Genomic DNA, 27,876 nt, shown 5'->3' on the forward strand with positions numbered 1-27,876 from the left:
TATATTCAAATTTATAACTCTATTATAAATTCATATCCTGGTGTTATAACAGCTGTATTCAACAATGTGAGAAAATGTTGCATTAAGCTATAATTACAAAGGGTGATTTTTGAAGATGAAAGAAGATGTGGAAAATAGGCTTTGCTTTCCACTGTGGTAAAGGCATTGGGATTCCAGGTGTCCTTGAGTTCTTCTGAGAATCAGTTCTGGATTTGTTAGCCAACTGTTGAGGAAGACCTGTCTGTGGGCTGAGACTGATAAACTATAATTTGACAATATATAAAGCCATAATCTTTGAAGCAGCTAGTTGCAAACATCCTTAAACTAGCATAGAGTGCACCTCTGCTCTGGATGCCTGAACAGTAACTACAAGGTGAATGCATTAACTATACGAAACATCAGAAACAAATCTTTCCACACAAGTCTGGTGCTGTTAAAAGGATAGTAAGTTTTAAGAACTGAAGTAAAATGTTGGCCAGCTAAAAGGGCAACAAAAGCTGTAAAGAGAAAAATGTTAGAGAAACATCTCCATTCCATGAGGCCTTCTGGAGATGAAGGCACTGTGAGAGAGATGGTGAGGGGATGAGATCGATGGCAACGAGAGGAAGGAAGGAGGCACCAGATTTGGCTGCAATTTGCTGCTGACTTTTTCCCTTGTCTTATTTCCCATTCCATGATGCAAGATGTCTTTCCTGTAATCTTTTTCCTTCTGCACATTTTCAAATGCAACACCTTTCCTTCCCTCTTTCCCCACCTTGCATCTACTACCATCCATCCTATTTGATACAGTCATTTCCATTTGCTGGTTCATTACTCACACTAACAGGAGTGGAATAAAACCTCCTACTTAACTAGGCTGTGATTTTGGAAAGGATAAGGAACCTCTCAACAGGAGACCTGAAACCATATCATATCTATTATCAGAAGATGGTTTGTGAAGCACCTGCTAATGATTGACAAAAGATGAAGAAATATTGCTCACATGAGCCTTGATCTGAATGCGCTGACTTAACCAAATACCCTAAACCTACAGACAAGTCCATCAACTACAGTGAGACTATTGGTGTGCTTAAATATTTTGGTGGCTCAGCGTATAGTTCCTTACAGCTCTGAATCCTTGCTATTAACTTCCCTCATTTTTTTTTAACTGCTAAATGGGATTAAAAAGATAAACTAAACTAAATGCTTACATCCTGTCATAATGCTATTCTGATCTCAGAGAAGTTATTGTAACACTCCTGAGGACATGTGTTAGTCATGACTAAGATGCAGAGATAAGGAGTCTCTCAGGTTTACGAGGGGTAAGACAGAGTCTAAACAAGAATAATACAAAAAATAGCTTAAGGATATCCTGACTGCTGTAATACGAGCAGGGGTGGTGGTGGGTATGGAGTAAATGACTGCTCCAAACAATAGTTTCTGGGTGTTGTATGCACACAAAGAGGCAAAATGACATAACAATTTCTCATCACTGATGTCAGCTTTTTTTGCCATGCCTAGCACCCTGCATCCTCCCAAACCTGTGAATTACCCCATATCCTAACCTGCCGGAGACCCTTCGTCCTTTCTTGCCCAGCCCTAAGCAGGCTGCCTCTCCCACACACTATTGCTGCTAGACATGATCTGGCAGATGAACAGCTGGAGAGCCATCGATTTATGTATGGCACTAAGTAACACGCTTTCAAATTACCTCCACCTAAGGGAAAAAAAAAAGGGCAGTTGCTCTCATCATGCCCTCCCCTGTCCCTGATGGGGAAAATAATAGTGACGTTTGTGGTCAAAAGGCAAAAAGCATGCAAATGGGGTGGTAGCAGGTTTCCTGTGGCCTGGAGGCCCTCGTTTAACTACTGCTGAGTTGTGGTTCAACAAGGACTGTAAATTATGCACAGATGTAGGGAGATCTCAGCTATACTGCTGCGGTGTGTAACTCCACACAACCAGAATGGAAACAAATCTCATCTGATGTAGCTGTGGAAAACACAAGCCATATTTATAGCTTGATTATAATCTATGTTTAAGTGCAAAAGAGTAGAGAATACAAAGGGAAAATACTGAGGGCTATCTACTTCTGCAGCCTTCTGATTGTCTGGAGATGAAAATTTTGGAATGGAAAAGGTTACCTAAAGGGAAAATACTGTTTTCAAGCAAATGCTTTTTAATCAGAAGCGCCTATTCCAGGTCTGAAACAAGAAAGTGTGACATCAATTTATTATCCCTTTTCAAGTAAAGATTTTTCTGCCACCTAAGAAGCTAGCCTGCTTTCGGATTAGGCTTAATTTTATAATAGGATCTAGTTTAAAGTTGGTATTTGAGGACATATGATAGATTTAGCCCCTACCTCTTATCTCCCTGTAAACGGGGCTGTCTGGTTTTGGAAAGGAGAATCCCCTCGACTGAAAAAAAAAATGCTTGCTGTAATGACCAGCAAAGATAAGATCACAGGAACACAAATAAAAATATCTTGTTAGAGCAACCACTGATGTGGTTACCCTCAAAAACTAAGCAACTAAGATGCCAAATAAGGATCTCTGCAAAGGAGGGAAATGATCTATTAGCTGAAGGGCAGACTGTGTGTTTGTGACAGATGTTATGCTAACATGACTAGGTAATTATTATTACAACATTACATTCAAATGGGAGGCCTCTTCAGAAAACTGCTGCAACTGGAACATGGTTGTGCTGAAGGGCGGAAAACTGCTCCATTAGTCCCTGTTGCAGCCATGTATCCTGAGTCCTGGGAAGTGTTCCAAAATTGACTTGGAAATTCTGACAATAGCATCATCAAAATGTGCAGGCGTGAAATTCTTTTTACATACGTAAAATATAGTTGCCCTGAAATATATTTGCCCTGTCCATGTAATTCTGTGTTTGTGTCTTCTTCCATGAACTGCTTTCTTTGAAAATCCAGCCTGCATGTTATGCAGAGATAGATTTTTTTAGTTCCATGCTCAAAGGGATTTAAATATATTATTTGCAAATAAGCAAACCCAATGACTATAATCTTCTAGGCAGCTTGTCCCAGGAAGTATACATGAATAAACAGATCTTACCTCTTTGTAGGACTGGTACAAAAGATTGTCAAGGATCTTTTTAGAGTTAGATGGACTACCACAGTAAACTTTGTCTATACACTAACGTGCACGCTGGCATGTTTTTTGTCAGTTGCACTGAATACGCTGCAAACTACCCTGATTTCTTATACGACGATTATAAAAAACCTATAAGAAGGCCCAAAAATGGCTCTAACACCAAGCAGGGCAAAGCCAGCTTTTAACAAAACTCTTGTCAACAGATCGGCAGATGAAAAAATAATCGGTAGACAAATAAAAGTCCAGTAAAATAAAGAAGTAGCACAGACAGCGATAGAACACTTAATGCACATCCATGAAACCCAAACTGTATTTCCACGTATGCTACTTCTTTCTTCTTTTCCCCTTTTTATACTGCAAACCGTTTGGGGTGAGAATATTATCCTGTTTTAGTACACGTTATGTCTCAGTATCATCCGGAGCCCCTGAGCAGTAGTGTCACACAGGTAAATAATAACGCATCACGAAGCCAAGCTCAGCGAGCAGCGGCGTGAATCACACAGGCAATGGGCGATGATGCTGCAATGAAGCTGCCGACCCGGAACGCACACCCGGCCTGGTGGACTTGTTTTGATTTTGCAATCCTACACTTTCATTTTAAAAAAGAAATAAATACACAAATGATTTTCCTTCCACCTCTGGGTGGACGGGTAAGTTTCAGAAGCAGGGTGCAGTGACAGATGCGTAAAGGGGCAAACACGCTTTCGAAGCCATTCCGCCAGGAGGTGTCGATTCGCAGGCACGGCTCGGACTCGGGATATAAATAGCGCCCACGGGCGGGAGCCGCGTCACGGCGGGTGGCAGCCGGGATGCGTCACCCGCGCCGTGACCGCCCCGCGGGGCCGGACCCACAGCGTGCCGGGGGAAGAGGACGGGGGACGAAGGCAGGTCCGCCGCCCGTACCCCGCCACAGCCCCCCCCTGCCCCGCCCCGCCCCGCCCCCGCCGGCACCGCGCACACCGCGGCCGCCGCTACGCGCCCCGCAGCGCCCCCGGCCGCCCGCCCGCCCCGCGCACGCGCGTCCCTCCTCCTCTTTGTCGCCCCCCCCCTCCCCGCCCCCGCCGCGCCGCCCCAGAGGTCACGTGGCGCCCGGGGCGAGGCGGGACCGCGGCGCTGAGGTGGCGCGTGCGCGCGCCCGCCCGCCCTCCCACTCTCCCGCGCCGCGGCGGCGCGCTCCCGCAAGCCGGCGCCGGCGCGCGCGCGCGTGCGTGCACGCGGTACACCAACGGCCGGCGCTTGGCGCAGTTCGCACCCAGCACAGCGCCGCTCCCCCGCCTCATCCGCTTCCCCGCTCCGCGCCCCGGCTGTTCCCCTCCGCTCGTCCATCCGCCCCACCTGCCGCCGGCCCCGCCGGGCCTCCCTCGAGGTAAGCGGGAAGGGGCCGCTGGTGCCGAGTGGGCTTTTGGGGAGGGGGCGCGCACGGGGGCGGAGTGTCTGCCCGTGTGAGAGAGAGAAGTGCGGGAGGGCGGGGGAGGTGGGCGCCGAGCGATCCCGGACGGCTGCGGCGGAGGATGAGTGGTGGAGGGCCTGCCGCGCTGCCGGCCCGGCCTCGCTCCCCTCCCCGAAGGGGGCTCCGAGTAGGGCCCCGAGCAGCGACCGTTGAGCTCCCCCTGCGCCCCAGCCGTGGCTGGGCAGCGGGGCGGGCTGGCCCCTGCGCCCCCAGCCGCTGCCCTGGGTTCCCCGCAGCCCAGGCCGGCGGCAGCCGAGCTGTCCCGGTGTGCGTGGGGGGAAAGGGGAGGCATCCCCTCCCATCCATCCCCTGGCTGCCAGGTGTGCTGGGTAGGTCGGGGTGGGCGCTGCGGCTCTGCCTGCGCTCCCGGCCAGCGCGGGGTGACCCCTGAGCTGCCTTCCAGCCCGGCGGTGACAGGAGGGCGGCGTAACGGCTGAAACGGCGGTTGGACCGGCTCTGCTTGGCGGTGCTTCTCTTAAAATGTTAAAAATCGCGACACGTCCCTTGCTGCCCCATAGTTCCTTCCGTTTTACGGATGTGCGTTTCTTAAACTCCGGCTGTTAAGTTGCGTACCTGCGGGGCACCACTCCTTTGTGTTTTCGGCTCATCCCTGCTGGTGGAGGGAGTATGAAGTACCTGCATTTTTTGTGTATGTATTTCAGTTTTTGCCACCTTCTCGTCTCAGTTGTTTTGTATGAACTGCATTTTTCCTCCCGTTAAGTGGTTACTGAGTCCATGTAGCAGACTCAATGATTTTTAATAGAGCGAGACAATATGCTGTTTAAACGTGTGCATTTCCATCCAACAACATGATGTAATAGATATACCTGCGTTTTGGCTGCACTTTATATGTGCACATCATCTGAACGTTGTTGTTTTGGTTTTTTTTCCAAACAAAATTCCGTTGTTGTTACAAGAAGGAATTTGTTAGCCGTTTCCCATAATGATACATGGTATTATTTAAGATGTCATCAGAGAAGATGATAGACAATCCTACAGGACTCAGTTGTTTGTTTGATTTTTCTCTGTTTGGTTTTGGTTTTTTTATACTTCATAGTAGTATTTCTCAGGACAATTTTTAATACTGAGCTGTTAACATTTGCAAAATATATTGGAAGAGAAAAAATGTGTAGGAGTATACACATTTAAAAAATGTACAGATATTCATTAGTCAGAATGAAAAAATCATAAGTCACAAAATACCTTCACCTTGTGTTACTGAAAATGTGGACATGTCAGTCACTCAGTAGATGCGTAACCATTGTTTGTATACATACTAGGCAACTAGCTCCAGCCAGGGCCATCAGTTCTGCTTTCTCTCCTAGCCTCTGCTATAGTTTCTTTGCATCTCAGAACATACAAGAATGTAAACAATTTTCTCATCTCCTACAACATGAATCAAGGAAGATCTCTTTATTTTATTTAAGGGAATGATCTGTGAGGTGCTGTATAAAAATATATTACTATTATATAGTAGAATATTTGACTGATAAGCTAAAGCTAAAAAGTTTCCAAATGAATTCAGGATGTCAGGAACTTTGAATGAAATTATGTATTATCTAGTAGTAATCTTAATTACAATAGTAATAAATAGATAGTGCTGAAATGCTCTTGTAGCGTAACTTCTCAGGTAAGTATATAAAAATGTTTGTGTTTTAAATGGCCTGTAAAAGAGGTGGTGTTTGAACTTGTCTTTAATCAACACTTTGGTTTGTTACAAAATTAAGTTTAGGTCTTCGTTTTTTATTTACTTGGAAGACATACATGTAAAATGTTCCAGTTCTGCAGTACAAAGAACTTTTTATCCTTCCTACCTACTTCTAGCATTTCTTTCCACTAGTGTGAAGTCATGATCAATTATGGGGAAATATAAATTGCACTTATTGCACTTGACACCTCCTTATGTGGTGCTGCAGAATAGGCTGCCTCTGCGCTACATTCTTTATGGCTTGGTCTCTGCCCCAGAGAACCTGCAATCTAGATCAGATAAAGCTGAAAGGATTTTGTTCAAGATCACATTGGGAACCTCTGTCAAAGCTAGATGTTAGATTGGTTGCATTTGTTTCTTCTTGAAAGATGCTTACATGATTAATACTCCAGATCACAGTTTTCTTTAGCAGTCTTTTACATCTTAAGTGCAAGACATTTAAGAAAACAGACAGTTCTTCATGATCTGTGTGTAATCATAGAATATCTGTGCTACTTTTTTTTGTAAAGTAGCTTTGGCTTATATATAAAGCAGCTTTTAATCATTGCTAATATAATGAATTGCAAATGCATTGCACGTAACTGTCTGAAAAGGGCTGCATGTTACATATATTCACAGTGAAAAAGCTTTTCCCAAAACAGTCATCGATATGTTTGTGATCAAATTCAGGTCTAAAGCATATGCATGAGATGTCTTCATCCCATACTGGGCAAATGCTGAGAACATACTATAGTAGCATACTATATCTCAGCGATTTTTGCATCTGACAGTGCTGACCAGGAGTACTTTCTTCATGAACCTTTGATGTCATTGAAGTTGCATTTTAAGGATCTACAGTGACACAAAGGTTGTCACCTCTGCAAATATCTCACTGTTGTATAGGTTAGCAGAGATTTTTTTTTTAATTGTAAATAAAATTATCCGGTTCAAGCATAGTAAAAATGTCGCTACTGTTGCAAAGAATGTTTTACTTAAAAACAAGTTTATTCCACTTAGCTGCCATCTCATCTTGGTTGTTACAAACACTCTAGTATGTAGTAATATTAGTGCTTACATTTCATTTTGTACAGGTAAGCTGATTTAATGTGAAACTGTCACACCAAGTCAACCCAGATTGTGTCTGAGGACGGAACTTAAGCACACTTTTGGGGGATTTTTTTTTTTTTTTAATTTTGATAGAAATCTGATTTTTGTGTATATGTGTCTGTACTTCAAGGGAATTTCCAAGGAAAGGTTGCTAGCTTCCCCTTCCTAGTTATGTATTTTATTGTTACCAGTTTCTTTAAGCTTTGCAGTAATTTGACAACATCCATGAACTGCTAGAAGTTGTCCTGAGTGACTCTTTTCCTAAAACTGAGGGACACTTCCTCATTGCTGCTATCTGTACTCAGTGAACGGATAAGTTCTTAATTGAGGAACTGGTTCATTTCTTTATCCAAAGTGATTAAGTTCAATACCAGAAATATAAATATGCGAAATAATAATAGAAAAGTCTCCAGTGGACCAAGTGACATTTTTGTGTTGGTCTATGTGGCTGAACTCAACGCATGGTAAGCCAGTCTGAGGCCACATCTTTTGGTTTACTTGTCTTTTTTTAGACTGCACAACTGTCTCCTCAAGAAATGTGCTGCTGCTTGATTGATAGTTGTGAAAGGCCTTTTAAAGGAAATATGTAAAGGATTCTTTGCAAAATTATTTCAAAGAGGTGCTTCCAATAATGAATTGTAGCTGAGATTCCATCATAAGTGGAAGTAATTGTCCCTCACTTGGCTAAAAATAGAGTTTAGTTTGTGATGTAAACTGAAATATGTTTAAAAAAACTCACAAACAACTTAGTGATAACTTAAAGCCATTCATTCTCCAAATGAAAAGTGTGCATATTAACCCAAACAAGAAATCTGTGATGCTGCTTTACAGGATTGTCATGTCCTGTATAGATGGTGCAGATGTGCTATTGTGTGCTAGGGCTGAACAGATAGATCCTTCAGGCAGATGTGGTCTTCATGTTCATTAAAACTCAATAATGCAAGTAAATTGTGTTTGATGAATAAGTAAGCATATGCGAATTTGCTCAGCTATATTTAACTTTCCCCTTTCCAACATCTAGTGCTATGAATACCTTTATGTGGAAATTCTGTAAAACTAGTGGTTTTACCTTATTTTCTAATAAAATAGGCAAATCTTATATGCAAATTAAATTTATGGATAATGTTCTATTTTGGTACATGTTCATCAATTCAACAATATGGAGAGTCTATCAAATAAAAAGAGATTTCTTGTTTACGTAAACGGTATTTAAAACTTTTTGTGTATTCCATATATACATTTCTCAGAATAAGTATATTTCTGTTTTTTCTTGTCAATCTGAGGATATGTAGTAGTCTCAGATCTTTTATTCATGTATCCATTCTAAAGGTAACCAAATTATTCGCCACTAATAGATCAGGATGCATTTCACACTTAAATATATTACTGTGTTCTTTAACTTTTAAATCCTGGAAGGTTGTAAGAAAATATAAATACACCTGAGGCAGATTGGTACCCGGAAAGAAACTTTTCTTAAATGGAGAAAACAGACAGATAAGGATTTCTTATTAGAGAAATGGTTAGTGCTTTCTAGAAACATGGAGAAAAAGCTTCATCTGCTTTCTGTCATCTTATGTAAAAATGAGATAGATGGAATTTCTGTTCAGAAACTTTGGTTTCTGTGGTATGTGTCTAGAAATAAGATCAACCAAGGATGATGTGGCTGTAGAAGAGTCTGTGCTGCTGGAAATAGACATGGCAGGCACATGTGTGGGATATACCCATGCCAGTTCCAAAGGGGCGTGCTCTTGGATTAGCCAGTTACTTCTTTTCAGTACCTTGAATGAAGTTAAGGTTTTCACGTGTATAAAAACTCAAATTAGTACAAGGAAAGATGCCATCATATCGGAATCAGATGATTCATAATAGATCATACAGAACTGTTGAGACATTACAAAGGGGCCAAGTCCAAGTAAACTGCGGATTTCCTTTCTTGCTTTTTTTTTTTTTGATATTAAAAAAATGCTTAAGCTGCCTGGAAAATATTCTAATTTGAATGGCTTTTGACTTCACCTGGCAGGAGATATTAAAAACATTGAATTTACCATGTTATACCATAGATGGAAAGCTGGATATTTGATTTTATTAATTTTTAAGCACCAGTTTAGTGGGCAATTCATTGCTTTTGTATTGCTGGTGTTTCTCTAATACTGGTTAACTGCATGGATTCTCGTACTAGGCTATTATTACTTGTGATAAGGTTTTTTGCATTATTTTTCTTTTTTTGGACAGCTGGGAATTGCAGATAAAAGCAGGTAACACTGTCTTTTAGTCTTTTTCAGCATTTTTTGAGCAGAATTTCATTTTTACATGCACATAACTTTGCTAAAATGGAAAATTTAATTCCAAGTTATATGTTATTCACCTTCAGCCTTTATACGGAAAATTTTAGCAAGTGTATTCATTGTTTTATAAGGAGTGAAACTTGATGGTGTTTCCACTGTACTAGAGGAAAAACTAGCTGTTTTCTCTCAGAAAAGTTCTTGTATCTCTTTCAGAAGGGATCTGAGGCAGATGGCCTTCATTCAGTATGTCATCTGTTATTTGTTTGTAAATTTGTTTTAATTCAGCAAAGTTGTTAGCCTTTGTATTAGGTTTAAAAGTCTATATTGAGAATGAATAGACTTTTGCAGTTAAAAGTAACTAAGATGCTGTATTGAATGTATTTTACCACAAGCTGGGATGAGCAGAACTTTATTTCCAGTTTCAGTAAGCAGATGCCTCAGACCAGGGCTAAGATCAAGAACTTGAGCACAAGAAAGCATTTTCAGTCCCACTCTGATTTTTGTAATTTCCATAGCAGAATTTGGAACTCTTCCCCTTTGTTTGCACCCAATAAACAAAGTGTGAAAAGTGCATGAAAATAAAGAAGTGTAGTGAAATTTAGGAATTGCAGTTGAGGCTTGGGGAGAAAGGGCCTTTTCCAGTGTCAGGATGGGGTGTAAGACTGAGAATTGTGGTGTTTAGGTCTTAGTTGATAATAAATAAAATTATTTGGGGCAGGATGGAGTGAAGGAGACATATGGGACATGAACAAAGGTTGTCCCATACTTGGCTGTATCTATTAGGATGTGTCAATTGGAGAAGGCTTTGTCTCATTCATTAGTCTTACCAAATTTATCCTGATCCCTGAGTGAATTGTGAAATCGTGATTGTATACTGATAGCAGCTCATGTCTATAGGATATCTGCTTCTTTCCTTGCAGAACTTAGAATGACGTGCTGATGAAAGCTGGGGAAATGTCCTGTAGCTGTGTTCTGTCCATGCTTGTTCTATGGTTCCTATACAGTACAATCGAATCACTTAAATGTAATTATCACAGGCAATCAGGCATTTTTTTTTTTCTAATGACGATCTGAGATAAGTAAATCTGATCAGCAGCTATGAATGTAGCCTATGGAAGCAATGTTTTGAATATGCAAAGAGGTAAAAAATGGAGGGAAACTCTGCAAAATCAAGTTTTAACTGTGCTAAAACCTCCTAATCTCCTGCTCTGAGTTTTCCATTACATAGGTGAAAAAATAAAACAGCATCTCTGGGATGCTGTAAAACTAAATGAATGCAATCAAGTATATTGCAAAGGTTACTATAGAAGAGTGTCATTCAAAAATGGAATCATGCTTCCCATCAGGGATTTTGACTAAAGAACAATGGGATAAAACATGTAGACCCACAAAGAGCAGAGGAAAAAAACCAGAACATATGATGATGACTGATCTTTGCAGTATTAACTTGCATGAAGCTACTGAAAAAATTCATGCTCTTTTTGAGGCTACACTACAGTGAAATCTACCCACACCAAAGAACTGGATTAAGGTTGCATGAAAAACATTGCTTCTAATACTTCCAAATTTGGGGTGTTTTGATTTTCAAAACTAAAGCTAATTTTCCTGTGTAAATTGCAAGTAAATGACATAGTACTTAAACTTACTCAGATGGAATTACATGTTATTTAACTTATTAATATTGAGAAATAAAAGACAAGGAGGCTTACTAAATGTGCAATGCTTGTTACCTGTCTAAATCTTACCTTACTGCCTGTGCAGTGACCACAGTTTTATCTGTATTCTAGAAAGGCTGTCTTCTAAAATGCGTTCAGAAGCTTGGAAGAAAATAATATCATTTGAAATGATGAACAATACTGAAATAGAATATGTATAACAGAAAATTATACACAACCCCTCCCCCCATAAAGCTAAGTCAAAAGTGTTTGAACAGAAGCAGTGTCTTACAAAGCTAGCTATGAACTGTGCTCATAACTGTATTTTTTTTTACCATATTTTAATGGAACATGCATGATAAAGGCATGATGAACAAGCAGAGGAAAACTGAGTGTCTAGTAGTTCTTTATTCTCTGAAAACACTTGTCATGTCTGCTAACAAAACCAGTAATTTTTCCTGTGAAGAGCCACATTAAATATGATTTTTTTTCGGTGTATAGAAAAGGGCCCAGAGATAGTAGCAACTTATTTCAACCTTACTCCAGATGTAGCAATCCCAACACTCAATTTAGGAGTTGATCAAGACTGACTTAGTTTTGGCCTCAAATGTGGTTCATTAATTATTTTGGAAACCTACGAGCCATTTGGTTGCATCCAATAATTTGATTGATTGTCCTTGCATCAGAGCCTAATGCATAAATTCACGAAACTTTGAGGACGATAGTGTGTAGAATCCTAGATTATTTTTTAGTTTGTAATTCAAGCAGTAGTCCTTCACAAGCTTCAGTAGCAGACACAAAGTAACACTGTGGGGATGGGGAAGAGATGCATGGGTTTAAGGGAATGAGAATGTGAATGTCTCTCCCAGTCAGGGATAGAATTATTTCCTTACACTATTACGGTTCCTCAGTTATTTCACCCAGCCATGATGCTGTGTAGAGAAGTAAGGACATTTCAGAATTCCTCTGATCAAAAATTAATTCTTATTTTTAGTCATGAAGCTGGGTATACAATAAGCTTGTATGCGTTGTCCACACACCCAAATTTTATTGCTTTAACAATTCAGTTTAAAGAAAGTAGAAAAATTTCCGCAGGAAAATATGTTTATTTTGATGTGTGGTGTTTTTGTGTGGTTGTCTGTTGTCTCTTTACTGTTATAATGCAATTTCAAGAAGGATGGTGCGAATAGCCCACAAATACTAGACCCTGAAATGTCATCAGATTTGTCCTATCAAATGTGACTAGCTAGCCCAGCGAACTATCAGCAGAGGGAGCAGGCATATGGAGTGGCAGGAGCCATTCCTGAATTGTGTGTGCACTGGCTGAACTGGGACTTTGAATGCTGCTACAGGTGGTAGAGTTGCAACAGTGGGCAAAAAGTCTCTGAGTGAGCTAATGTAGACTTTGCTTAAGAATCATTAACTAAATCCCTGTTTCTTTTCGTGGGAGCTTCAGCTAAAGTCACGTGACCAGATGTAAAACAAGATCACTACCTATCTGTGCAAACATATTGCAAAGTCTGCCCATGTTATTGCTTATCTCAAAGAGCGCAAGGGGGCTGTGACATTTCAAGCAAAGCTTATTGGTGAGGGAGTTTCTGTGTGAGGTTTCTTAAAGCAGCACTTCCTTTTTAATCATAATACTGCGTGGGAAAGTATACCAAACATTCTGCTCTTAGAGACCAGAAGATTTTACGTGATTCTTCTGCTTCTATGGAAAGAGAAGAAATGCTGATACAACATTCTGTTATGGCTCTAAGCTTTGCCTTTACCTGTGCTTTGGAAAGTTAGTTTCCCGTTTTCTGAGATGCATTTCTCAGAAAAGGATGGTTTTGAAGATGACTTCAATAGAAGTGTTGTTGCTGCCCATGAAAGGGTTCCTTCTGGAATCTTGGTGAGTTTGACAGATGTATTACTACATATGGGTTATATAATTTCTTATAGCATAGTTAAAATACGTTAACATTGACTGCCTGTATTTAATAGTACATGGAAGACTTTAATTAGGCATTCAACAGACTGACTTTGTTTTCTGGTTTTATTCCATAAGTGCTCTGGGCAGTACTAGGAGCCATCCTAAACCCCAATTAAAATCTTTACTTAGGAGCAAAGATGTTTTCGTTTGCTTGTTTTTGCTTATTAGACCTGATGCTACAGTGGTCCTGTTTCACAAGCTCATTTTTTTTCCTATGAGTCTTTTCAGGGTACAAAATAGAAACTAGTAAAACACTTGCTGAAGATTTTCTCTGGCTAAGCAAAGCTCCTGCCTCATAAATATATGTACATGCAAATATAGGCAAGATGAGATAAATTGAGGGAAACCATTGCTATGCATGTTTTTATTTTGCATTTCTACCTAATTTTTTGAAACAAATGCAGGTTCTTTACTGCTACATCATGTGGCATTAGACTGTCTTTTAGTCCTATAAACATGCCTCAAAATAAATGAGATGTATATCTATTCTCTTGTAAGCTAAGATCTACATTTAAGTAACTTTTTTTTTCTGCAGTGATAGTTAAAATTCATGCCCTCTAAAGCTGTATCTCTCTAGAGCAATCTAATAGCTTGCCTTTGAGTAACTTACATTCTTCTTTTTCTGTTGTTCAACTGGGCATTTGTAGTGTTAATGTTCATATGGGTGCACTATATAAAAGAGGTTGGCTTTAAGAATGCAAAAAACACAGTTTACCCTTGCTAAAGCAGTACTCCAAATGCACAGAAAACACAAATTTCTGGACAATCTTTTGATTATATCTTGCATTTGCCTATTGATATTACTGAATAACATTAAAAAACTGTTCAAGAAAACGTGTTGGTTTTGTAGCAGCCAAAATAACATCTTTGTTAATGATACATAGATATAATTCCTGCCCACAAAATCTCCTGCTCAGGTTTTGCTAATGTAAGCATTTCCTGGTGATGGGCTTTGAAAATTTGGCTATATATCATGTAGACCATATTAGATACTTAATCTGAGCTGTAGTACTGTTCAATCATTATTTCTGAGGGTCATTCTATTCCTCATTGCTGTAAAATGAGGAGGTCAATATGCAGGGCAAATTTTAGTTTAATTGATTTGAGTATTTTGTAGATGGAGGCACAGAATCTTAGACATCCAAAGTAGATATTTTCTTGTTTTGAATTTACCTTTATGCTGTCTCTCTCAAATTTCAGTTTCTGTCTTTTGCCACGTAATGGCTTCTTGCCAGAAAAAATCTTTTTTATGATAGAGAACAGAGAGATCTTTTCCCCCATTCCAGTTACAGTTGCACTTAGCTTAGTAGTGTTGATATAGTCAGCTATAAGAATTCTTGCACACTAGGTAGTATCGCATAAACATTCAAAACCCAATCTCTCTGGAGCCTCAAAAATGACAAAAAGTGTTTTTCTGCTGGGAGACCTTGGGTACGGATAGCCTTTTAATTTGCTATCCTGGAAGAATAAGCAGTCGTGAGCTACATTAGCTTTTATGCAGAGTTCTGGAATTTGACTGCATTTGAGATAAATTAAACATCTCATGTTTCTCAGATATGGATTGAACTTTATTTCTATTTGATCTTTTGCTTGCTACAGTTTGAACCTTCTTAAATAACATGTTTATCTTACAAAGTGAACCATTATGTTGAAAGCTGAACTACAGCCTGATAAACAATAATGTGAACTAGTTTCTGATATACAATTTTGTTTCCTTACAATGCACGAAACAATGTTTGTGTTAAGACTTGGATCATAAAAAGCTTCTTTCCTTATAAACATTATTTTTAATACTCAGTAGGTTCAAAAGTTCTTAACTTTTTCACATGTAAGAAGTTATTCTGTTTGTGTATGATTGTAAAAGTGGCTGTGCTGCAAACTACAGAAATTAACTTTTGCTACAGGAAAGCAAGGATACATGTAAAATAGGTTAATATTTCAGTCTTGTGGGGTTTTTTTGATGATTTTCTGTGATTAAACAAGGTCAGTTAGCATGTATGTGAGAAAAACTAGATTATTTGTCAACTGAACTCAACTCTTAGCAGTTGGTGTGAAACTCTGATCTTTTAAGCAGTCACTACTTAAATGGTAGAGAATTCCTTGCTAATGTCGGCTTTTCAAGTCCTGTTCACTGAAGTGAAATACATGAAATGGAGACTCTCTTAAGGACTTCTATTCTTGGTTGTACCAAACATTTCTTTTAACAAATTCAGTCTCCTTGGTGACATGAAATCAACTTTTCTTTGTAAGCCAATACCAGAGACTTCTCTTGGAAGTGGCCAAGGTACAGCCATGAATGATAATTACTGTGTGTTAGAGAATTTTTCCTGAGATTGAGAATAAAAATTGAGTGTCTTTGTAAGGGAAGACTAATTGCTTAGACAGTAAAGCAGAGATATTGCTGTCTTTCTGTCTTGGGTTAGAGTTCCATGAGATGCAGCAAATATCTCACTTGTTAGAAGGAAGATGTTCAGTTCCCTGCTCTAGCTGTTTTTTCCCTAGCTCTTTGGTGCTGCTGTGTGCCTCATGGTCTCTGGTGTTTGTCATGTTCTTCTTCATGAGCTAATGTAATTTACTAACCCACTGAAAGAAACAACAACAACAAAATAGGTAGACTTCTGCCAGTTGTCAGTGAGCTAAAATCAGCTCATTAAGAGGCTCAGATGAGGAAGGGTTGAAGTGAGACCTCCCCTTTTTAGCAAGAGTGAGCTATTATTTCATTAGCAAGCAGTTGATTTTATAGTTACACATGACACTACTTAAAGATGAAACTGAGTTTTATTGATCACTAATGTTGATAGGGAGTCCATTCTGATAATCTCATTAGTTACTTAATGACAGTCTGTTCTTTTTGTCTTCATCAACCATATTGTACAAAAGCTACGGGAGAAGATTCTCTAGCATGTTACCTAGTATAGTAATTCTGTGGATAATTTCTACACGGTTTTAAATCTGGATTGGAAACCCCCCATTTTCCTTTTTAAGTCTTATGGAGAAGAAGGAATTTTTTTCAAAAATCTTATATGATTAGGTAATCTATGTTAGGCATGAGAAACCTGAAATGGAGAAAATACTTCTGCAGCAGTTCTAAGTCTCTGAAAGTAGTTTTAGATTTCCTGCAGGTTTAGCACTATATTGGTACTGTTAGATACTACAAAAGTAGCTTCCTCTTGAATAAATGCAATATATCCCATATTACTGTAAGGAAAACTTCGAAGGCTCAGAACAGAAATAATTGATTAATTACCAAAATAATGGAAGCAGAATCAGGAGGAAGAACTCTTGTGCCATATGGTTTTGTTCAGAGGTATTAAGAAAAATCCTAAACCTTGTTCAGAGGCTAATAAAAATAGATTAGCAAATAGATAAAGAAATTCACTGTAGACTTTTTTTGGTAGAAATATTATCCCAAAATAGATTTTTTACAATTTAAGCCTCGTTACGTGTGCGGTGTTGTGTGTTCTGCTTGTTTGCTGTGGCTCTTTGTTCTCCCAAATAATACACTTACCTTCAGAGGCCTGCAATTGCTTGGATGTATTGGAAATGAGTTGGTAGCAGTCTTTTGGGTGGGAGGCAGGAGGCAGCAGAATGAGGAAGGGTTGCACTTCAGTTTCCATTAGGACACCTTAATGGTTTTTCGTCCTCTTTCTATTAAAGCTCAGATGTTCTGAGAAATCTTTGGACTTCATTTCTTGTTGACAATCATAGTTCACATTGTATTCTCAGTCTGAAAGACATGGAGTCATTCAAAATTCGTTCATTTAAGTATTTTTTAAGGATTAGACAATTACAGTGTTTGGTAAGTGGTGCAGTGTGTTCTTTGCTTATCTCGTTTGACTGTAGCATGATCTTCTTGTGTCCATCTTCCTTTCCTTGTATTCTGTCCTGGACTCCCCACTCTCTTATAGTAAAATTGCTTCACCTAGACTACATATTGTTCTTTTTAAATTTTCTGATGTCAGGAGTATGAACAACAACAAAAAACCCGTAAAAGATTTGTCTTGTCTTGACAGAAACTTGGTGAAATTTGGGGAAAGTAGTTAGTGGGTAAGATAATTCTTTACACTAAGCCAAGTTTACACATTCTTCCAATATATTAAGACTTGTTTTTCACATATGTAAATGTACTATTTGGAATTTAGTGTTTATTCTTTAGGTATAATTTCTGTGAAAATAAGGGTTGTTAGCTGGTAAGTCATCTGCTTCTCATGGAGAAGCGTGTTCAGGACAAGGTCATGATGCTAGTTACATTGTGTTTTCATAGAGCAAACTTTACTTCAACAGCTGTTTTAAATCTAGGTACCTACAAGCTTCATTAAGCTGTTTAGAGAAGTATACATAACTATAGATGATACTTATTGTAGTTTTAATTAATAAAAAGTTAATGGGAGAGTCTCAGTAACTTTTGAGTAGCTGGCATCACCTACCACAGGTAAATCTTGCCTCAGTTTTAACTTCTGAAGATCAGTGGCAGTTGTTTTGAAGAAAAGTTTTTACAGACTTGTTACTTGTATGTTGCAGGAGGTTTTAGTACTTATTTAATAGCAAATAAATTCACTAGTGGTGTGCTTTCCTTACATGGGAAGAAAACTGGATTTCTTCCATGTTTGTTTTCTTCACACTCATTCTCAAACTCCTCTGTCTTCCATTAGAACTTTCGGTAATTTCTTTAGGTGACTCAGCCATTTTTAAAACATACAGCTAAGAAGGAAGAGTTACATGTAGTACAGTCTACATAACTTTTCCTGACTTTTAAGAATTTTTTTTGGCCTCCCTCTTCAGTAGAGAATCAGGTATATTAAATAAGCAGTATTCAGAGAATTCATTTGTCTTTTTAGCTTATCTGAGTTATCACTTGAATCTAGGCTTTGAGGTTTAAAAATGACATGCTTCAAAAGTTGCTTTAATATGCTTAAATACTCATAGATTCAAGTTAAACTATTAAGAATATGTTTTATAACTCTAGAGACTATTAGCAATATAAGAATTGGCTCAAAATGCTTGACTCTTGAAGGCATTTGTGTAAAGCTTATTACAATAATCAGAGTAATTGATAAAAGACATTGCATATCTATTTAGATTTTTTTAAAATCAATTTTTAAAACTTTCAAGTTTTAAAAATGTATTTACTTTTTTTTCTTTTTCTCTTTTCTTTCCCTTAGTCTCAGACTATGAACTACGTAGGACAACTTGCAGGGCAAGTCCTGGTTACTGTGAAGGAGCTGTACAAAGGCATTAATCAGGCCACCCTTTCAGGATGCATTGATGTCATTGTGGTCCGGCAGCAGGATGGTACATACCAGTGTTCTCCTTTTCATGTCCGATTTGGGAAGCTTGGTGTCTTGCGCTCTAAAGAAAAAGTGGTAAGTTCAGAAAGCGGGCCAAACCAAAGTTTTGAATACCAATGCATTCTATTTTTCCCTCCCCCGCTTCCTTCCTTTCCCAGCACCCCACATACCCAGTTAGCAGGCTGATTTAGTACAGAGCAGTTTCTCATATATGCTGTACAGAGTGATAGTTTTGGAATGCAAAACAGAACTTCCTGTGGTAAACTCTGCATAAAAAATATTGTGAAAGAAAAACTTTGACAGCTCTTAAGCTATGCAAAAGAGTAATACAAACATATAGCCTTCACAGTCTTAAAATGTTTACATGGCTATTTATTTACTCATTTAAGTATGCTGGGAAATAAATGCATAATGCCATTTATCTGATCTCTGAAGTTGCAAGCAACTATTTTTAGAATGTCTGGAGGACAAATAGAGCATGTGTTAAGGGCTGGTGACTTATCATAAATATTATTCCTTGTTAGTTCTGTTCAAGGCTGATATGCAGTAGAAAATACAGTTATTGATATCTATAAGCAAAGAAAAACTGAGAGTGAAGATTCATTCCTGTGTGGGTGTATTTGAAAAAGAACCTAGTACAATTCCCTGTCCAGCCAGTGTGAAACTGTGGCACTGCCAGAGCAGATTGTCCTGCTGTCCCCTTTCCATTGGCTTTAATAATTGTGCTTAGGGGAGTGAAGTGAATTGAGCTGTAAATTTGACTGAAAAAGGAACCTGTTGTGAGGGGACTTTACTCTTAATAAGGGAGTACTGTGTATGGCAGTGTTACCTGTGGATGTGATACTAAAAGATGGATTGATTTAAACAGAGCATAAAAACTCAGGATTATAGGCTGCTTTTCTAAGAAGTGAAAGGACACTGCAGGAAACTACCCCATCTTTATATTTTGATTGTAAAAGGATAATAAAGTACAACTAAAAGAGAGTTAAGGTTTTTTTTTTTTGCTAACAGTCATACTGGGAGTTACATGCACTAAAGTTGTAAGTTTATCATAGCAACACAGGCTAGCAGCAGTTTTCTTATTTCTTTTTTTGTTTTGATTTCCCACTTGCTAGTGTTTTTCATAATGAGCATGCTGATGACAGAAAGTTGATTTTTTTTTTTTTTTTCCTTAACAATTCTGCAACAGCCCACATTACAGTTTTTCAGTGAGGTACAAGAGGGACGGTATAGCTGTACTTTTTAATGTCTAAGCAAGCAAGATACACTTCCAAGAGGAGTGGTCGGAAACTTGAGCTTGCTAAATGTCTTTAATGACACTTCTGAGAAGGTGAGCTAAATTTTAGTGGATTTCAGCTTCTGGTTACCTCTAAAGAGCTGTTGAATAGTAGAGACATGTACTCTTGGTACCTGTTGTACTAGGCTGTCAGTGTAGTTCTCAGCTTTTGCTTGGGTAGATGGCTGCTGCTTCATGCTCCCTTCGTCCCTGGAGTTGCCATTCTGCATTTAAATATTCTCTTAATAGTCAGTTGAATGCTTATTACTGTGTTCCGTACACATTTTTCTCTGGCATATTATGAGGCTAAGATCAATTGGTAGTCTCAAGATGTATGGGAACACAGAATATGTATGTCTGTGCTTCAACTCGATACTTAAGATATATACTGAAGTCTCCAGAAACCAGCATGAGGTATAGGTACGAAAATTAGAGATTTTTGTCTGACTAAATCAGCATAAAGGGAAGGTTGAAAAAAAGAAACACTAAAGTTGTTTTGTTTTCTTTTTTTGAAAACTCATGTTACAGAATTGGAAATTCAAGAAAATATTTTAAGAATGAACTGTGTTCAACGGTGAAATAAATATGATTTTCAGATCAAAACCATTCAGGTTTGTGGGGAAAAAGAAAAGCTGTTATCATAAGGATTTGGGTATAGTCTCCATGCGTGTTTGGTTACCTACCTGTAATTTATCATCTCCTATGACTGGGTTTCCTTGGCTAATGGTTTTATTCTCATAAATGGGCAAATAGCAGAGTGGATTAGAATACTGTGGATACTGTCTTTCTTAGCACTGTGTTGGTGTTGTTTTTCTTGACACTCAATGTGCTCATCTTAAAATCAGTCCTCTTTCCTTTTTGACTGGACATTTCATATTATGATAATTATGAATAACTTGGCATATTCATATGATAATATTAGCTGTATAGCTTCAGGTGTCATTTTTTTAATTTTCTCTTGGCGGGAAACTAGAACTTGAGTAATATATATATATTGCATATCTGATAGCAAGTACAGAATTTAACTTGGTCTCCTTTTGACAAAATATCTAAACTATATGTAACCTGAAACATCATTGGCATTGTCTGCAGTGAGGCAAGTCCATTGTGTTTCTAGCTGATATTTGTTAGATTAATTAGCTAGGCTAAATGCAAATATACAGATACCATTACATAAGCAGATTTACTGAAAAATAAGGTAACTTTATCTGAATATTGAACAGATTTTGGTTGGAAAAAAATGAGATGGAACTTAACTGGATGCCTAAGATTTCACAAAAAGGAGGAAGTAAAATAGTTGTATCTTGATTTTAGAAACACATTTGTTTTTTCCTTTGATTTTGTACTTGTGGGGAAGGGTAATCTCTCCCTCCTGTGCAGTGTAACTGAAATTAAAGTTCCTTTTTATGATAATAAAAACATTCTTCCTCTGAAAGCACTATGGTTGCAGAACGGTTGTGGTCCTATATAACCATAAACTCACAAGCAGGAAAATCTGAAACGTTGATTGAGTTGCAGAAATAATCGTGGTAAATCTCTGTCCCACTGAACCAAAGGCAGCCTTCTGGAGGCTTCCAGTTTGTTGTCTTGAACTTTTGGTATTCGGGACTCAGATTTGTACCAGGCCCCAAATCAGGCTGAGCTTTAAACATATGAACATGAACAGTCTCGATCACTCATGAATCTTCCAGGAAATAAAGACTAGATCAATGGTTATTATTTTGCTTCTAGCTCTCCAAATTAGTTGAACAAGATTCCGTCTTCAGATGCTTTTTTTCCTGTAGGTGTTAGAGTGTCTGCCAGGAGCATGATGTATTTTGGAGATTAACGAAGTAAAGAACATTGTTATAACAGACTTCATTCAAAAAGCAAAGGGAGGAGAAAGACATGGTTATACAATGGAACAAAGTTTACTCTCAGAGCAAAGTGAGGTCAGCGTTTTCCCCTATGATTAATTATTTACAGCTATTTATTGTCTCTTTTCACAGATTGATATAGAAATTAATGGCGATGCTGTTGATCTTCATATGAAACTGGGTGACAATGGAGAAGCTTTCTTTGTACAGGAAACTGAGGAAGAAAATGTAAGGGACTCGTGCTTCATGATGGCTACAATGCAGTATTAACAGAATAATGTCTTAAAATTGCTTAATATAGTGTTGTCAATATTGTAAATTTCATGTAAGCTAGATTTTCTGTGACTGAATCTTAACCTCACTTTCATTTGCTGCCAAGATGCTTCGTGTTTTGTACAATTCTGCTACCAGTGATAGTAAAGTAACTAAATATTTTTTTCAAATTAGGGCATTATTTGAAAGATTTACTGTTGGTTTTGGTTTTTTTTTTAATGTGTTTTAGTATATTCATTTTTCTTGACTACAGTTATACAGATTGCACTGCCTTATAATAATTTTTGCCTTAAGTTCTTATAACTTGTGTTACTGACCTCTGTACTAATACAGGTTGTCTATTTTGGCATATTTTTAATTTGTCGTATAATTTTTAGCATAGTTTTTCACTATTTTAGCTATGAAACTTTCACCAGTTAGCAGTAACTTCTTTGGCTTGGGAATACTTCTTGTATTCTAATACAGTAATTAATTTCCCAAGAACCTATTCCAGCTGGAAGCTAATGAGTCTCTGATAAACAGGAATAATGTTTCATTTCTAGTCTGATTTCCTAAGGATATGGCACCTATGTAATCATAATATTTATCAGTCTTGAACTTTGTTTTTGATCACTTTTGAATCTTTTGGCATTTTTCAGCAAGGCAGAAGGAAATAAGTTCTAAATACAAAGTTCCAAAAGTTTTGAGGAAAATAGCCAGAGAAGAGAGAAAAATATTTTGTTTGAGTGAAGTAAAAGACAAAGTGTTAATTTCCTGTTGCTCTTAGGAATCAGAATGTTTCAAGGAAGTGAGCTTAATCTACTTTTTAGTTTAAGGCACTACTTGTTTACTGTGATGGATCAGAAGCTGCTCTGATTTTGAAAGGAATTAAATATTATTCAAACTGGAAGGAGAAAATAAGCATTAAGACCTTAAGTGATAATTGGGTGAGAGAATCATAACATTTAAGAGGAAGGAAGGTTGGGTTCTGTTTTAGCATACACAGTGATTAAAATCAAAACTGAAAGCAGTTTTCTATAAGTGTAGGCTGTGTCAGCCATTGATGAGAACTGATCAGTCTTAAGACTTTCAGAAAGCAAGGATGATAACCACTACCTTTGTCCCCAGTACAATGTTTTAAAGAAGCTATTGCACTTGCTTAGATATATTTTTATAACAGGAGTGCCTTATCTGTGTGTAATGTGTTCTGGAAAGCTGGTAGTTCATACTGAAACTATAGATCGAGTTGGCTACAAAGCAAAGGGCTAAGTTTGTGCTTTTAGACACTTTTTCTCAGTATTTCTGCTACTGATCAACATGTCCTTGTGGTCACCTCTTGAAGCTACACTTAAGATATAAACGATAAAGCTCTCATCAAGTTCTTGATGCATCCAGAAAGGTTCTTTCAGGTGGTCAGTTTTTGCTGTCTTCACATCTTGACATTGAAAGGTAACACTGCATGCCTCAATTCATGTAAATCAAGCCTATTATAATGTAACTTTCAGGCATAATTTTTCAGCCAGTTTCCTTTAAACTTTTCCTCCTTTTTTTTTCTTTTTAATTTTATTTTATGTTCTTATTCTGGATTATTTATGACTAATTGTATAGGATATTAACTTTATTTTAGGTGCTATGATTTTATTTGGAGGTTTTTCCCAATGCAAAATCTGTGTGTCATTAGTGCTGCGTAAGGCCGTATTTTGTTCTCCTTTCTTCACTTTACTTAAAACCAGTGGAACAAAACTTGGTCTGTAACTCTTAACTCAAAGGATAAATTGAATTTACTCTTAAATAGTAGCAGTTCAGACTTTGAATGCACTAAAAGCAGTATCATTGCTCTGGCTCTTTCTGATAACAGTGCGGTTCCTGACTAATCTCCTGCATAAGAGTCCTGTAAAATAACGGATATCTTGTATTTAGTTCTGTTCTTACCATGAAATCAAGCCCATAACTTTTTCTCCCTGCTATGCAAATACCGTTCTCTTCAACTTCATTGTCGTCCCTTCACAATGTGTTTGTTTCAGTCCAGGTGTCAATGTCTTTAAGTTCCCTGTTATGATGTAAATAAACAGTAGGCAGTTGATTGATAAAGCTTTTCTTTCATTTGAATTGTTCATTCAAAGGGCAGTGAGTTGTAATTGATTGAGGGTTGTTTGGGTTTTTGTTCATTTTAACTTGAGTAAATTATAGTTGAGGTTTTTTTTGAAAGATACTTTACAGAAATAGTGTCTGACATGGATGACAAGACTGAATGCACCCTCACAAATTTTGCGGATAACTCTGAACTGAGAGGAGAAGTAGACAGGACAGAAAAAGAGCCACCACATAGAGCCACCTTGGCAGGCTGGGAGACTGGACTAACAAGATTCGCACAAGGTTTAACCAAGATACATGTGAAGTCCCGTGTCTGGGTTGGAAGAATCCCACACAGCAGTACAGGCTGGAGTCCAGCAGGATGAAACACAGCTCTGTTGTAAAGGCTGGCAGCGTGCCCTGGCAGCAATAAAAGCAAATGTGCCCTAGGCTGCATCAGCAAGAGTAAAGCCAGCAGATGGAGGGATGTGGGATGGTCTCACTCAATCTAGTATTTTGTTAGGCCAAATGTGGAACGCAGTTCTGGTCTACCAAATTCTGGTCTCCCCAGTTCAGGAGAGACATGAAAAATTGGAGGGAGTCAAGTGGAAAGCCACAAAGATGATCAGAGTGTTGGAGAAGTTGACATAGGAGGAAAGATTGCTGGAATTGGCTGTGATCAGCCTGAAGAAGGCTCAGGGAGATCTAACCAGTCTTGCAATACCCACAAGGTAGTTATAGAGCAGACAGAGGTGCTCTCTTCACAAGGATGCCTGGTGATAAGACAAGAGACAAAGGGCACAAGGGGGAAATTCCAGCTGGATATGAGAAAAATCCTTCACTATGAGAACAATATGGCACAGCAGCAGGTTGTCTAGAGAAGTGGTAGATTCTCTCTCACTGGAAATACTCAACCTTTGGCTTGACAAGGCCCTGGATAACCTAACCTGGGGCTCTGCTTTCAACAGAAGATTGGACCAGATGATCTCTGGATGTCCGTTCCAATCTACACCTTTCTGTGAATCTGTTTTGACATAAATATGACAGCAGTGGATTTAATTTAGCCTACTTTTATTACCATATTTACTAAGCATGGATAGAGAAGGCATGCTCAAGGGCAGATAATTTCAAAACATTCCTCTGAGTGGGTATTTGTTTTGCTAGCAAAATCAATTGTTTATGTCTGAATCTGTGAAAATACTAACGTTCATTTTTCTGAACTTTTTGTAATTCCTCTAGTGAACTTGCTTCCTTTCTGGATATCAGCTTTATACCACTGGGCTATTCTATAGTTCTTTGTCTAAATATAGATGCAAAGATTAATCTGTAGCCAACAACTATACTATATGCACAAAACAGAATTAAAAAATGATCTTTTTTTTTTGTTTTTTAGGAAAAAGTTCCTGCACATTTAGCAACATCTCCAATACCCACTGAAGACCAGTTTTTTAAAGACACTGACAATCATTTGAAATCAGGTGAAAATGAGAGGACATGTGCAAACTCAGAAATTCCGCACACTGTGGAAACAGAGATTGTATTCACCCCAGGTTCTGTGAAAAAGAAAAAAAGAAGAAGAAAGAAATATAAACAAGATAGCAGGAAGGAAGATCAGATCTCTTCTACTGGGACAGAAGAGATTTTTGAAATGGAAATAAGCTCAGATGATGAAAAAAGTGTTCAGCCCCTAAGGTAAACCCTCAAATACAAGCTGACTGCTTTCACTGTTACCACTGAAAATGTAAAAGGTGACTTGTACCTTTCCCCTATGAAAATAATGCATAAGTTTCCATAGGCTTTTCCTCAAACAAAACTCCAAAGCATTATCTTCCACATCTTTACAGAATCCTTCAAGTTTGGCCATTTTTGTCATCAACATGAAATCCAATTAAGCCCATTCTGGTTAAGAAGTGGTGTCATGAACTGCTGTGTGACTGAGAAGTTGTTTCTGTGTAATTTCTCTGAGGCAGAGGGGTCTTGTAGTGTGTTTGGTAACCTCTATGTAAACGGCAGTGTGGAATGCCTGTAGTACACCACATCTGCATTTGACTTCTCTGTAACTTGGTGTTTAGTAACTGAAAACTACATAAATGAATGCTCCTTCACATTAGTAAAGAGAAGTCTTTACATTTTTATAATCATAAAGAGAGAAAAAAAGTCAGTCCTGCATTTTGAAGTGGATAAACTATTTAGTAAAATGGAGCTTGTGGTAAAGTGGTAGCATATACTAATAAGCTGAAGGAGCTTATATGCCTAATAGGAAAGATTATAGTAATAGAAGAAAGCCATCAAGCTTAAAATCCAGGAAAGGCTTACGCATCAGTTTTATGTGGAAGTTTCTTAGGCTGCTTAACAAAAGAAGTAGACTTAGGTTTTAGACAAAGCTAACTGCTTTATTGAACAGCATTGCTGTTAAATGTAGTACTGTCTGAATAAATTCAGGATCTGGTCCGGGAATTTGAAGAATGGTTTAGTATAAGATAATAAAGTATAACTGAAAAAACTCCTTCAGTATAGGTCTTCAAGGGAGTCTCAAATTTAATAACTACCAGTCAAAAAGGTTAGTCCAACGGAAGAACATGAATCTGTTATCACACCTATGACCAATAAAATGCACACCAAAAAAAAGGGATTTTAAAGTGTTTTCTAGAATCTGTCGCTTTCTTAGTTCATTTGTCTTATTTTTTCTCTGTCGTATTTATGTCAATGAATTGTCCTTTAGATATTCACTGCACTGTTTAACTGTGGGAATTGGCATTTTGTTTTACTTGAGATTTTTCTTTTTTTCTTCTTTTTTTCCAGTCTAAGAAAAGCAAGATCTTTGTTCAGTCTTCAGTATGAGAGTATTAAGACAATGATAATTTGTCATAGTGAAACTATCAAAACCAAAAATAACCATCAAGTACAGGAAGAAAGAAAACATAACCAATTAATTATTTATTCTTTAGTACATTATTACAAATGTATGAAGAATTTAGGAGTGTCACACCAATAATGGCTGTTTTCATCCAGTGTTTAGAATTCAAATTGCTATTTTAGCAATTATCTTAATTTGACTAGAGATGAATAAAAAATTGTAGGCTTGACTGAAATGTCAAATGTGTAGTCATAGCTGAGCTGACCGTAGTGTTTCCATAGAGGTTATCCTGGTTTTATTTTTTGTACCCTTAGAATGAAAGATAGAAAAGGCTATTTATAAATATAGAAACAGAAACAGCAGTAGAAATGATTTCTCAGTCAGAGAAGAGCGTTATGAAAGGAAAAAGGTTTTGTAAAAGAATTTTGTTTTCTTGTGAATAGCAAGTAAATGTAGGACTGAAAAAATACATTGTAGTGGAAGCCCAGAGACAGTAGCTTTGTAGCTGTGTGTCTCTTAGTGGAGTTCATAGACAGTCTTACAAAAGGCTTACACTGTTTTCTTCCCAGCTAAATATATGGTTGTGAAAAAATGTTCATAAGCTTTCTTTTCACATCCTGTGGGGATGTAAGTTGATATGAGCAGGTTTGATTTGGTTTGAGTTGTTGGTTTTTGGTTTTTTTCCAGTTATAAATGTGTAGCCCTGAGAGAAAAAAAAAAAAAAAGGAACTCAACTAACTGTTACTAGACGTAGCTTCAGATTTCAAAGTGAAACTGGGGAAGGAAAAGGGAGGCTAATGTTCTAACAGGAAGGTCAAAAATTCAGCCACAGATACCAGCATGTAATGTCTTATCTAGTTCTATTCTTATGAAGTGGAAAACAAGCAGTTTCCTCCTCCTTGGGAAATCCATTTCCAAGTGTTTATGCAACTTTTTAAAAAATGTCCTTTGTCTTTCCTATTAATAGCTATGATTTAGATATGTTAGTAGTGCTTGACTTCCCTAAAATAATATCAGAGGGCCTGA

General features: G+C 38.0%; 1 protein-coding gene across 3 annotated transcripts in view; it reads left to right on the forward strand.

The window, feature by feature from the left end:
• The first annotated feature begins 4,337 nt into the window (after positions 1-4,337).
• The window catches only part of LPIN2 (lipin 2), a 49,752-nt gene continuing 26,213 nt past the window's right edge, over positions 4,338-27,876 (forward strand). For 2 of the 3 annotated variants that reach the window (XM_065628766.1, XM_065628767.1), the window contains exons 1-4: positions 13,116-13,167; positions 18,411-18,611; positions 21,801-21,896; positions 25,387-25,685. In XM_065628766.1, the coding sequence (XP_065484838.1) occupies positions 18,420-18,611; positions 21,801-21,896; positions 25,387-25,685 (587 nt within the window). In that variant the 5' untranslated portion in view covers positions 13,116-13,167; positions 18,411-18,419. Of the gene's footprint in view, positions 4,456-13,115; positions 13,168-18,410; positions 18,612-21,800; positions 21,897-25,386; positions 25,686-27,876 lie in introns of those variants that run through there. The other variant, XM_065628768.1, reaches the window with a different exon arrangement.

The sequence above is a fragment of the Caloenas nicobarica genome, chromosome 2, assembly GCF_036013445.1.
Source record: "Caloenas nicobarica isolate bCalNic1 chromosome 2, bCalNic1.hap1, whole genome shotgun sequence".
Lineage (NCBI taxonomy): Eukaryota > Metazoa > Chordata > Aves > Columbiformes > Columbidae > Caloenas > Caloenas nicobarica.